We start from the raw sequence: 12,796 nt of genomic DNA, 5'->3' as shown, positions 1-12,796 counted from the left end.
TGAGGCTTGAAAGCAGCAGTTCTTTTTGGATATGCTAAAAAGACTAGGGCAATTCCATATTTAATTTTTAATCCAGCCGCCTTTCACGATCAGGTCTTCATTGTCATCACCCAAACTCTGGCACTTAAATATGTTTGTCCAGAAATCGTTTGATGCATGCTATCATTTGGTGAAAAGTGTGAAGAAAATTCTATCCAACTACTTTAAAAGTAGCAACAATTCCTTAGAAAAATATAATATTTGAAATGTGGAAACTGGCTTCAGTATTTAGAATTTCTGTTCAAAAAATGGTCAATTCTCTCTGCAGCCTCTCTGTTCAGTGATATCTCCTTTGAAAGAATCTGCACCATAAGCCTGATTTCAGTAAGATCTAGAGAGAACCAGGCTTGCTGAACACCAGTGAGTTTTTTGCCACTGACTATTGTGAGCACAGTATCAGACTATGAGAAAGCTGTCCTTCCACCAGTGACTGAACACCTTTAAAAGCTGACAACTTATGTTTCTGAACTGACTAATTCTCCATATTAAGTTTATTATCTAAAGTTCGTGCATTTATTGCTGTGGATTTGCATTCAGGCTTGAATAATGTATGCTTAATATGTGCTTCTTATAGGGTCTCACCTGGCAAAGACTTCTGCTCCTGTTTAAATTGATCAACACCCTGGTCCATCAAAAACAGTATTAATGGGCTAAGAATGCACATATGCTTACATATTTGCTTCAGCAAATCTTTTGTTTCAGTGCTGCATTTTTACTAATTGGTGATTAGTGAGTATTAATTGCAAGATAAAGTTAATACCATTCAGTACTTTTTGTTCTTGATGTTGTTTTGCCTGCTGCATTGGATTTATGGATTTATATTGGATTTATGGATTATAATGGATTTAACTATATATTGCTAAATATGAATTTAGAAATTATGTGTTTTATATACATACTAATAACACTTAGCAACTGCAATGGGTTTGAAAGTCTCTTAATTAAGATTTTTCAGTTTTGGAATTACCATGCTGATGGGTCCTGCAACAGAAGACAGCACCTCCTGTTCTTCTGCCTGGTAGGATATTAAAAAGCTACTCCAGATCAACTGACACTCTATGTATGTATGCTGTGCTATCCTTACCTCATGTACAGAACCATAACAACATTATTATCATGTGATGAAAGGAAATTGCAGTTGCTCCTTGAGTTTAAAAGTAGGATTGGTAACAAACACCTACATGACCTATTTTTTAATTCCCTGCACGCTTCAAAGTGAGTTTGGAAAAATTAAAAATACCCATGAAAATCTTACATTAAAATCCAATACCAAGAAATGGCATAGTCTTCAAAAATTTTCATTCCAACTGATCTTGCATCCAGGACATTATTGATGCCGCTGAGAAAAGACAAACCAAAGAAAAGGTTGCTTTAGAAAAGCAGAATTTATTTAAACAACAAATAGGCTCAGTGGAAGAATCTGAAATATCTTTGCTAGTGATAAGAGTATATTACTATCCTCCAGCTCCAGTTTTGTAACCAAGCCAACATCAACCACAGTTACACCAAAGAAAAAACCTATGTAAAAATGTCTATACAGCTCCTGAAAAAGCTTTATTGAAAAAGCTTTATTAAAAAAGCTTTATGAGTACTAACTATCACCAGATGTAATTGCTTATTATGTCACAAGAAAAGTGTATACTGTTAAGATCTGCAATGTACCAAGAGCCAAACAGTTGTGACTTCAGACTGCTAATAGCAGAGAAGCAGAAAACAGCTCAGTCAAGCAAAAGGTTGACTTTATGGAACTGTTTTCCTATCCTGAAAAGTGCTTGCCCATATTAATGTTTTCCTAAGAAGAAATGAAGGATCTTCTTATCAAAGAACAGACAATGTAGTTGTAGATGCCAGAAGAAGGGAACTTAATAAGGTGCAGGTGTTATCAGTGTTGGTAAGGTGCTAGAATGTGGTAGCCTTGGATTGAAAGGTAAGAGGGGGGACCCCTGTGCACCAGACAGGCTGAGGACTGACAGCAGCTGGAAAAGCGAGGCTATTGCAGCAGTTTTCTCTCATCCTGGTTGATGCCCAGGATTGGAGATGCTTGCTGTCCACCTGCAAGGGAGCTGTTGTCATGCATCAGAGCCCAGCACACCGCTTTTTGACCTTTAGACATGTACTAAAAACAGGAGCACTCTGACAAGGTGAGCTGCCCAAAGTACTAGGACAGTCCATGTTAGTGAAAAGGCCATCATAGGAAGGAATAGCCGAGGACATTACTGCCTGGCCTGAATCCTGCAGCATGAGGATTTCATTTTGAACCTCCTTTAGCTTTCTGTAATGCTAATTTTTGCTAGGAAAAACAACAAGAATGATTTAAAAACTGACAGTCACTCTGAGACAATCAGACTAAAACATTTGGCTCCTTGCTCATTTCTGCATACCACAGTGCTGGTTTTCCTTACTGGAACTTTGCAAGTGCCCAGGCACAGAGAGACCATTTACTAGCAAGTCTTCCCTGGGTACCCTCAGCCATTTGCTACAACAGATTCTGATTATTTTTTCAATTCCTAAATTATTTCACAATCTCAGAATCCTACAAATGAGCACTTAAGAAGGCTAAAACCTACTTTGCAGCTTCCCTGAGATCAGTTACATTTCTTGTTTTCCCTCTTCCATCTTTAAACGTCGTCTGATTTGCCACGGTTAGCACACCATTCTTCGTGGAGAAGTCTGGGAAGCATCTCTTAAGAACTATTCAAAATATGAAAACAAAGCATGCATATTACATTTCACGTCAAGCTCCATTTTAATCGCTTGTCTTTTGTAACATATATAAATAATTTTAGATTCACAGTCAATTGTTTTTCAACTGATAATCTAACGATATGTTGACTTTGACAAATCTTGGAAAAGCCATTATATTCAAGATTATGGTTTTTATGCTCTGGGGCTTTTTTCCCAAGCTCAGGCATGGTGGGATCATAGCTTTCAACTGGAGATTCTAGATGCTACTGAATAACAACAGTAGTATCTGTAGCAGTTTAAGAATTTGTAATAAATGCGGAACTTGCTCTCTGTCAGTATCTGGGCAGCTTACAAAAAACTGCAGCTTCTCAAATATGTCATTTCGTGCTAATAATCAAACCAGCCCGCAGAGACAGACTCAACATGACTGGTCATGAATGGTATTAGCATCCAAAACAATACATAACAGCAAGTGTTAGTTCCTCATATGACAGATGAGCTGCAGTACCAGCCACTATCTTGGATATTCTTGGAGAGGGAGCAATGGAAAAAAGACAGAAACTATTGGTTAGATAGAGGGAGGAGGAGATTATAAGAGAGAGAGAAAAGGAGAGATGTTTACATACTCATTTATGTTGCCCTGCTCTTTGCTGCAAGAAGTCCTGGTTTTCATTCCAAAGGGAAGAGCAGGTCAGTCCTCCTACACAGCTGTACTTTAACTTTATATAACATTTCTGTGCTTTCCTTATCAGGTTCCAAAGAATACCAATGCCAGGGTTCAATATTCAGTCTAGAATATCTACCCCACCAATTATTCTGAGGAAATAATTATGTAACATGTCTCTCTTCCTCCCTCTGTAATCTTTGCCCCTTGTTGTAGTCTAAAAGAAGATAATAGCTTCTTTGCAAATTATTTTCTGTCTTTTGGGTCAGTACATCAGTTTTCGTACAAATTCTTAATTTTTTTTTAAATTTAATCCACATTTTATCTTTTTGATAACCTGTCCCTGGTTTACATGGTGTCTATTTTAAAGCATGGAAAAATAGACAGCAATTTTTTATTTGCATGAGCTTCTGGGTCAGTGACAGATACTCTTGGTATTACACTTCTGCAGCTGAAATGAGCTCTGAGACCTGTGGTTATCTACGCAGAAATACCTGCTGACCATAGTGACAAAAACATTTTTTGGCCCCTTAATTCCTCTGTATGCCCTGCATAGCCAGCAACTGAAAAGCGAGCTGCATTGTAACTGGTCAAGTATCATCTGAACTTCAACAGCTGGCCATGTGATCCTTCCTACATTCGTGGCATTTTCTTGATGCCAATGGGGTTCCTTGCTCACGTGTTTTGGAAGGCACAGTTTGAGCTGTAAAGCTTTTGTTATCAGTGATGATTCAAGAGCAAGAAAGAGCTCAGCTTGACCCAATCACACAGTGAATGCTCACGGATGGCAGTTAAAAGAAAAAAAAAATCTTTATACTTTCAAACTGTTTAAAATTGAATGGACGTCACTGTCAGATAACAGACAGCTCCTAATGACCTTGCCACAAAACACTTTTCAGACTGGAGTTGTGCTTTAATGTGAACACTTATAATCTGCTAAGATGTGTGTAAGAAGTAGAACCACTCACAAGGCCTGCTTGGAATGATCATCGAAGGACAATCTTCATCACGTAGGACTTGAGCAACAGACTAAAAAGGGGAAAAATAGGAATGCTGAATACATAGCAGAATAACTACATGGTTTTCGTTTCTCACTCAGTTTGAGAAAATGCCCCAAACTGGGCTTTGTAGCCTCCTCCCCGAACTTGACTGGTGGAGCTGCAAGATACATTCATGATGTAAGTGAGAATCCAAACTGTCATTGTGATTTGGGAAAAGACTATTCTTCTCTCCTTTTCTAGTGACAAAAAAGAAAAGACCTGTTCACATTGGATCAGCATCTAAGCCAGAAGTGACTGGGCAATTGTTCCTTGCCTCCCCTTCCCTTTTTCTCTTAAAGAAGAGTAAGAATTTAACACAATTAATATAGCTGAATTGCAAGGTGTTTTAAAGATGGGAGAAATAACGCAGTAAATTTGAGTGCAAAATCAGTTACATGAAGAATAGATTAATTTTCCTAGCTAAATTACTAAGTAGCTATAGATGACTCAGGAGCCTTAAGAACTGGTTTGAGATACTCTGCTCTACTGCTGTGGAGTACCTAAGTACTAAAGGATACTGCTTGCCACAGTACTGCAACTACATGGGTAGCTGCAGACATCCTTTTAAGCAAACAGTAATCATTTAAAGAGTGGAGGATCTGGTATGCATACAAGGCCTTCACCCCTGATTAAATCACTGTCAAACCGTATATATGGGACAACTCCTTATATGGTGAAATCAGAATAATTCAAAGCTTTGATGTAGCTCAATAAAATCATGCATATTACATATTGCTTGAAGAAAAAATGTATTCCATCACCTACTGATACATACACACCTTGCGAGGATTGTTAAAACCAGGTTTGCAGAACTGCCTGAAGTAATTCCACTGATCTGGTTTATATCTGTAGGAAGCCTGAACATCAATGTAGGTTGCAAACCTGTCTGGGCACTTTGAGACACAAAGCTGCAAGAAAGAAAAAAAAATGAGTAAAAATACACTGGGGGTAGAAAAGGGTAAGGGAAGTCAGTGCAATTAAAAAGCAAGAAAAAGGCCATCTATAAAAGCGCACTGTTTTATGGAATTGCCTTCACTAACGTTTACTGCAGTATTTAGAAAGGGACATATGTTTTCCTTTTGATTCCCTAGACGAATACTTCTAAAATTCTTTGATAGAATACTCTTCCAAATTCTCTCCTCATATCTGGCATATCAAGCCACTCTGTATATCTTAGGTTCTACACATTCTGGTAGATATGCAGAGCTTTCAGTCTGTTGAAAAAAATGTATTTTCTTTTTTGAACACCAGGAAAAATTCTGTCGGGTCCTCCTCTACTTCCATCAGCAACAGTGTACATGAGCAAGGTGGTGCAGTAGCTACTTTCACAGGATACACGTAATTTCTTTCTATTACGTTTATAAGGAGAACTTTATTAAAAAAAAAGTCTCATGCAGCTGAAATTGTTCCACCCTTCTACACGTCTCTTCAGTCAAATACATCTCCACAGATATCGTTCAAGTCAAGTTAGGTGTAAATCACTCAAAGGTGACTTTTTACTACTGACTAATGATGAATCTCGCCTAGTTAGAAAGCAAGAGGGGTGCACATGCCAGGAATGAAATTCACACCACTCAAGGTACAGTCATTATAAATCAGATTTATGTGAGAAATCAAGTGAGGACTGGGGTTTGATAAATGCATCCACTCAGAAGTTATTATTTAGATTTACGTAATGGAGAAGCAGCCGCCCCAATACACAGACTCTGAAGGCTCTGCTGGTCACTGGAATCATGCAAGTGTACAGCCGTTCTGACTCCTCAGTGCTCCTAAATACTGTGACGTAGTTTGAAGTCCATCTTTTTAGCAAGTTTCAGCCTTTTCTAGAAGGCTGTTCTCTGTTTCCAAAGCTGTGCTATCCAAATACCCTTTGCAAAGCTCTGCTATCCAAGTACCAGAGAGACATCATGCACGGAACTGTATTTCACCTCAAGGGCATTCCGCCATATATGATTCACCTAACGGAATTTTGGGAAAAGATCTTGTACTAATCCTTAGAACAGGGCAGATGCTGCAAAAGGATCTTTCTAGATGAATACTACAGTCCTATGGACTACTCACAGGCCAAGGAACAAAGAAAGGAGTTTTGTCCTTGCTGGGACAAGAAGTATATACACTTTACTATAACCTCAGTTTCCCATGAAACAGGCAATGAGATGTGCTGCCTATGGATCCAGTGAACTGTAATAACAGTTTGCACATCCACAGTCTTACTCAAGAACTGAAGCTCTTCCCATGCCAGTTCTTGGGGTTTTTTGTCTCCTGCTATTTGATATGAATGGGACAGGAATGAAAGACCCTGTCTGCATTCAAAATTATCAAACAAACATTTCTTCAGCATTTTCACAAAAGACCAGAGAATGAACCATCTGCAGTAGCAAACAGCATTCAAAAACTTTCTCAGTTTTGGAGATGATGTATGTTTGAAAATAAACAAAATAACTACTCTGCTCCCCCGAACTCTCCTTCAACAAGTATTTCACCTTACTTGATTCATGACCACTGCCAACTTGACCACAGCACCAGTCAAATCCCATACAATGACCTCAGTATTTCTGAACAGGCTGAATTGTTCCAGAAACAGAGTCTAAAGACTGCAGGGTAACAGTCTCGGTGTCTGCATGTGGACAGATGGGGATTCCTGAAGCAAATCTGCTGCTGATAGAGAAAGTTTCCATTCTGACAGCAACTGGTCAGTGTTAAGAGGGTTCTTGCTCTTCCTTGCTGGAGATTTCCATCTCTTCAGCTGTGTCAAATAGTCCATACGGTCACACTAACTGATAGGCCAGAAACATCTATCAAGGGTAGGGATCAGGAGTAAGGGCAAGCTGGAATGGGAAACATTTTAAAATGATAGTCAAATAAATAGACAATTAACATTTGTAATCAGTAAATCGGTTACCATATAACAACCCTCATCCAAATTAATACTGGACTTCACCGAATGTTGTATGAGACCACACTCTGTCACCTGCAGTTTAACTACACAGTACAGTTACTTTGGCAGCAAAGTTGGATCAGAGCACTCCTGCAACTAATTCCTCTGACCTACCCCATGCCATAAGTTGCTGCCTCGTAAGATGAACTGACGTAACTGGTTGTGCGATTGTTCAACATACCAGGTCAGTAAAATGGTCTCATGTAAAAAAGATCAGGAGGATAATTTTAACCCACACAAGTTCAGTGACTGGTTTTATTTCACAGCTTCACGAGAAGTGGCAGCACAGCTAAGGGAGTATAAACTGTGGCATAAGCAAGAACAAGCTTTCAAGATCTTCACTTTTGAAAGTGCCATAGGCTCTAACCACACCCAGATACTCCTGTCACTGGGGATATGCACATTTTCTTGAACATGCCTAGTTTGGAAATCCCTAGATGTCAATCAAAATTATCTTCTGCATGCACTAATTACTACTGGATAACCGCCTGTGAGGAATTCATAGGTTACAAATTGCTGTATTCAACTAAACAGACTTTTTTTTGTCAACTCTTATCCAAAATACACAGTCTTGTGCATTTCTATTTATTTTTTCTCACCATCACAGGCTACAGAGACCATGTGCTACACGTCATCTATAAAACAATCATATTATATTTTGAGGGATATGAACAGCAATTTTTAAATCCAAACAAATGTATGTCTAGTTCTTAAGCACCGTGACTAAGAGGCAGGGAAAATATTTTATCTCTGTACTTCACTCACCTGTGTTGTAGGGCACTGTAGGTTTATTAACACTACGGGGCTGGCACATTTCAGAATGTTAAAGTAAAATAAAATGGTCTTGTTCCTATGGAAGTGGATATAAGATAATTAATGTTATAAATATGGGTGCTTATACATCCTTCCATTCAAAAATTTACAGCATACATCAATATTTAAATTCTATTATTGTGAAGGGTCATATTGCAAACACAAGACAAAAAAAACAAATCCCAAGCAGACTCTGAATGTTCTGTGCCAAGACATCTCTGAAACCAGAAGTATTTGTTCTAAAGAATGCTAATTTTGAGAAGTTTTTTGCACAGCAAGGTTTTAAGCTGAAACAACTCTAGATGCTGTTACAGGTATCTGTAGTCCTGCCTCTAAGAAGTGAGGTCTGTAAAATACCCCTGCAAAAACACTGTGGTCCCTTTGCTTACACCGAACATATTGTGTATGTACCACACGCTACACTGTAAAAGCTGTCTATTTTTTGTTGATCAGAAGGTGGCACCAAAATCAATCAAAAGCTTTTTATGGTTGGAAACTAAAAGCAGCTGGCCAGGAAACAGAATTATAATAGCATTTGCTAATAAGGTTGATAAACCTCCTTTGATATAAATAAGGCACAGTCTGAGGGGTTTGCACCCCAGAATCCACACACTTGACAGCTTCTGGAACTTGGGACCTTGAGGTAGCTGTCACCTCAGTTTGGATTTGTTGAAAACTTATTAACCCAAGATTTCTGGATTTAAACACCTGGGTTTTGAAGACAGCAAAATATGCTGTTAATCTTTGCTATGTCAGAAAATTATCAGACAGCTCTAGTGAAGATGGTATGGCAGTAGTCCTGCCCTTTTTACACGAGGCTTCAAAGTCAGCTAGCCATGCCAGGACTATACAGTGTCCCTATGAGAAACAATGGTGCGTAGACCCCCCTACAGCCTGTGACCTGCAAGAGAACGCAGTAAGTGGTGTTTGGGCCACCACTGGCCCCCACCGTGGCAATGCAGCACAGAGGGAGCTCTGCCTTGGGAGCAGGATGGCAGTATTAACAATGAAGCGTGCTCGGGCTAACAAGGCTGCCCCTCTTCTATCTGCGGACTTGGCACAAGTCCTGCTCCCACATCTCTCCATTGTATCCCCCAGGCCAGGAGATATCCTCTGATCCTCCACCAGCACGTGCCTCCCACCAACTGCCGAATATGGCTATGCCTTCAAAGCCATTATACAGCATCTCTGCACATTCAAGCTCCCTTTAAAACTGGGATTAGCTCAACGGCCTCGCATTTTACAAGGATAAATTGTTTTCACTGAGGTATGTTCTACTATGCACTGTTTAACAAAACATGCAACCTGGCAAAAACAATTCACTGTCATTAGTTGTGATTAGGTTTCTTCAAATCAATAGAATAAAATTTTGGACTGAAATGTCATCGTTCTTCAATAGTTTCTTGACAGTATTTATAATCTGTGAGCTGCTCAAATCTTTTGATTAATGAAATCTTTTTTTTTCTTACGTCTTAGCCCACTTGCTGATATTGACAGCAGAAAAGAAAGTTTAAACATATAACACAAGAAACAATCATATAACACAAGAAAACAGGCACCAAGAACTAGGTCTGCATCCTTTATAATGAAATTGTGTTGTACTGGGTGATTATGCTGTGCTCTGTAGAAGGCAAAACGAACTTAGAGATTACATGGAGATTAATGGATGGACTACAGGGAGACATGAAGAGGCCTAAGAGAGACTTGCATGACAACACAAAGTAGAATGAATTTGACTGCATGGAATTCACTGGAGTTTAAATGGGTTTTTGCATGAGCTGTGAGTGTGTGGTTTTTAGCTTCTCTTTTCTACTCCTCAGTGAGATTGCTGGGAATGCTTGTTCCAAGCATAAGATTCAAAACACAGAGACTGTGATCACTTTCCAAGTAAAAAGTCTCAGACTAAGCCCTTGGGGACTTTGGAAAACCATAGTCCTGGGTTAGCCTTTCACACTGCTTACTTTCAGGGCATCTGAAAAATCTGGCAACGGTGTCAACGAAGGCCTGACAAGCACATCCCACACCCCCACTTTTAGGGACTAGAAGGGCCTCCTGGCCTACTGCCATAAACACTCTTGCTTTTCCAGTAGTTGTATTATGTGTCTTTTGGCTTGTATTTTTATAAGAAACCCCTCAATGTAGCAAATAAGTGCCAAAATGCAGTCTCAGTAGCTGTATTATTCTCCAGCAATCATACACATGGAGGGACATTTGTGAATACAAACTGGAAATCACATTGCAAGAAATAACTAAAGGGAAGACTTGAGCAACAGAAAGAAAGAGGGAATGGGAGTGGATTACAAGAATCGGAGAAAAGCATCTGGCTACACACCACAGAGTGCATGGATGCTGTGTGTCTGAGACTCCCAAACCCATTTGCCCACTGCTTCCTACAGACCAGAGAGGGGACAAGGACAAATTGGGGGCAAGGAGGGGGGGAGCAGAGGAGTGCAGTGAGGGGAACACAACGCTATAACTTTTTCTCCTAGTTTTTCCTCTTCAGGAAGTTGGACTCTCCAACAACTGCTGTGAAGAATCTTAGTTGGAGGGTGGAACAGGTCTTCTCACGCTATCTAATCTGTTTCCTCTGTAAAAAACACTTGAAAGGATATAAAACCTTAGCTCTACCTCTGTCCCACTCCCTATCTCCTGCTCTTCCCCTTCTGAACTGCCCTTTGGACAGTGGCTTCCTCAGTTTTTTCCCAGAAAACTAAATGGGAAAAGAAAGAAGCAGCAAAGATCTGTTATCAAACACTAGCTTCTGTTTTGCTTCCTGCATAGCATCCAGCTTCTTGACAGTGACAAGGGCATAAAAGTGCCTAATACTTACTTTTTAAAAGGGAGAAGGTGAGGGAAAGAGCAAACTATTTTTTTTAATTCTGTTTCATAAAACACTTTGATTTTCAGAGAAAATATTGATGTGACTTCTTTCACAGTGATTTTCACGTAGAAGTACTCTGTTGATACCAACTAATTATTTTAACTCTCACAATTCAAAATTTAAAAAGACTGGGAAACTGAAACAAGTAAATAGAGCCGTTTGGCTGATATACCCAAGGAAGGTATGGTTACGGTTGCCTGTCTCCCAGACCACTAAGTCTCCTCTCTACTGGCACTGGGTAAGCACCAGAAAAAAACCAAGAGCTTTTCCTTACGGTCTTTTCTGTTATTTGGTGCATGTTGAGAAAAACTGAGAACCAGGCTACAATGCTTTAGGACTCCTCTTATCCCAAGGTGGACAGAAGAATTACTGAATAGGTTATTAACTATCCAAACTTCGGCAGTTAGTCACTTTCTATGCAATGAGTGATGCAATCTTTACTTTACCAAAAATATTCTCTGAATGATGAAAACAACTGCATTATAGTAATAATTTGGGTCTAGATCTGCACTGAGCAACTAATCTATTTCTGAACTTTATTTGGAATAAATACAGTAAGAGTGTCGCTGTCTCTTCAACTTCCCACAAGAACCCCTAGCAGACAGAGAGATTTGAATCCTCACATCTTATTCACAGTGCACGAGTAATAAAGGTATGTGAATGGATTTAGTACTCACTCATTGAGGGTATCTTTCTGACCACAGAACTGCCCATAGCTGTCAGTTGGATAAATCACTTTCCTGGGGTCACCGTGCACCCAAGCTGCAAATATACACATATCTTTTAACATTTTAGTCAAGTGTACACAGTTAATAGTTGAGATTGACTAGCATGAAAATGTATCACCTCTAAAGTACCATTTCAATCATTGTTGATCACCACTGAAGAGTAGTGATTTGTAGACTTCCTAATGAAAAACTAAAATATAAAACAAACTAAACTGAACTAAGATATGGATGAATCAGTAAGAAAGCAAACCAGTTCACTTTTTACCTTCAGGGCACATATATCTGGGTTGTATCCAAAATATGATGTAATGGACTTAAAAAATAATGGTTAGTAAAAGGCGAAAGAAGAGGAGCTAACTATGTAGACAAATTTGAGCATTCACAGACAACCACAATGGCATTGAAATCAATGGGATTACCTGGGTGTGTGACAGAAATACACAGGGCGTGTCTGAATCTAATGGACTCCATTTCCACTAAGAACGGAAACAAACTCTCACTTTGTAAATGAAAACATTTCCTGACCTCTCCTGACAATTGCCTCTCACTTGGCAATTGTCCCATTTTTCAGTTATTAGGTCTGCACCTGGCAATTTATGTATTATATGCTAGCATGAACCATAGTACTGAATGGGAAGAAAGGTTTATATTGAACTTTTAAACTGCTTTTCTCCACTTCGAAGCAGGATTTCTTCTCCAAGCCATTTTCACCTGCACCATTATTTCCTTTTGAGGATCAAGTACCAGCTATCACTATTAGTACCGTTATTTCTAAGCTGTAGTGTGCAGACCTGACTAAGCTTCCTTCATGACTAGCCAATAACTAGCCTTTGAACTGTTCTGACTACTAACTGTTGATTTGACCCTAAATAATGGAAATTTCATTTATTTTTAAGTATCATCTGAAAATAAGATATAATCCCAGAATATAATTCCATATCACTACCCTGAGCTGACACCCTAAAATCAGGTTGCTAGAGAACTGTTAGAAAAGACCACTGATCTTCT

At 39.1% G+C, this 12,796-nt stretch overlaps 1 protein-coding gene across 1 annotated transcript in view; it reads right to left on the bottom strand.

Annotated features, from left to right (window-relative positions):
• The window catches only part of SLC44A5 (solute carrier family 44 member 5), a 102,339-nt gene that overhangs the window by 22,765 nt on the left and 66,778 nt on the right, over positions 1-12,796 (bottom strand). Inside the window, exons 4-9 of the mRNA XM_075156989.1 lie at positions 11,738-11,822; positions 8,132-8,216; positions 5,208-5,336; positions 4,357-4,417; positions 2,607-2,730; positions 1,295-1,378 (exon numbers count right to left, since the gene is read on the bottom strand). Of these exons, the coding sequence (XP_075013090.1) occupies positions 1,295-1,378; positions 2,607-2,730; positions 4,357-4,417; positions 5,208-5,336; positions 8,132-8,216; positions 11,738-11,822 (568 nt within the window). The remainder of the gene's footprint in view (positions 1-1,294; positions 1,379-2,606; positions 2,731-4,356; positions 4,418-5,207; positions 5,337-8,131; positions 8,217-11,737; positions 11,823-12,796) is intronic.

This window comes from Calonectris borealis, chromosome 8, assembly GCF_964195595.1.
Source record: "Calonectris borealis chromosome 8, bCalBor7.hap1.2, whole genome shotgun sequence".
In the NCBI taxonomy this organism is placed as follows: Eukaryota; Metazoa; Chordata; class Aves; order Procellariiformes; family Procellariidae; genus Calonectris; species Calonectris borealis.
Note: the sequence above shows the minus strand (reverse complement) of the source record. Positions and strands in the feature narration are given on the sequence as shown.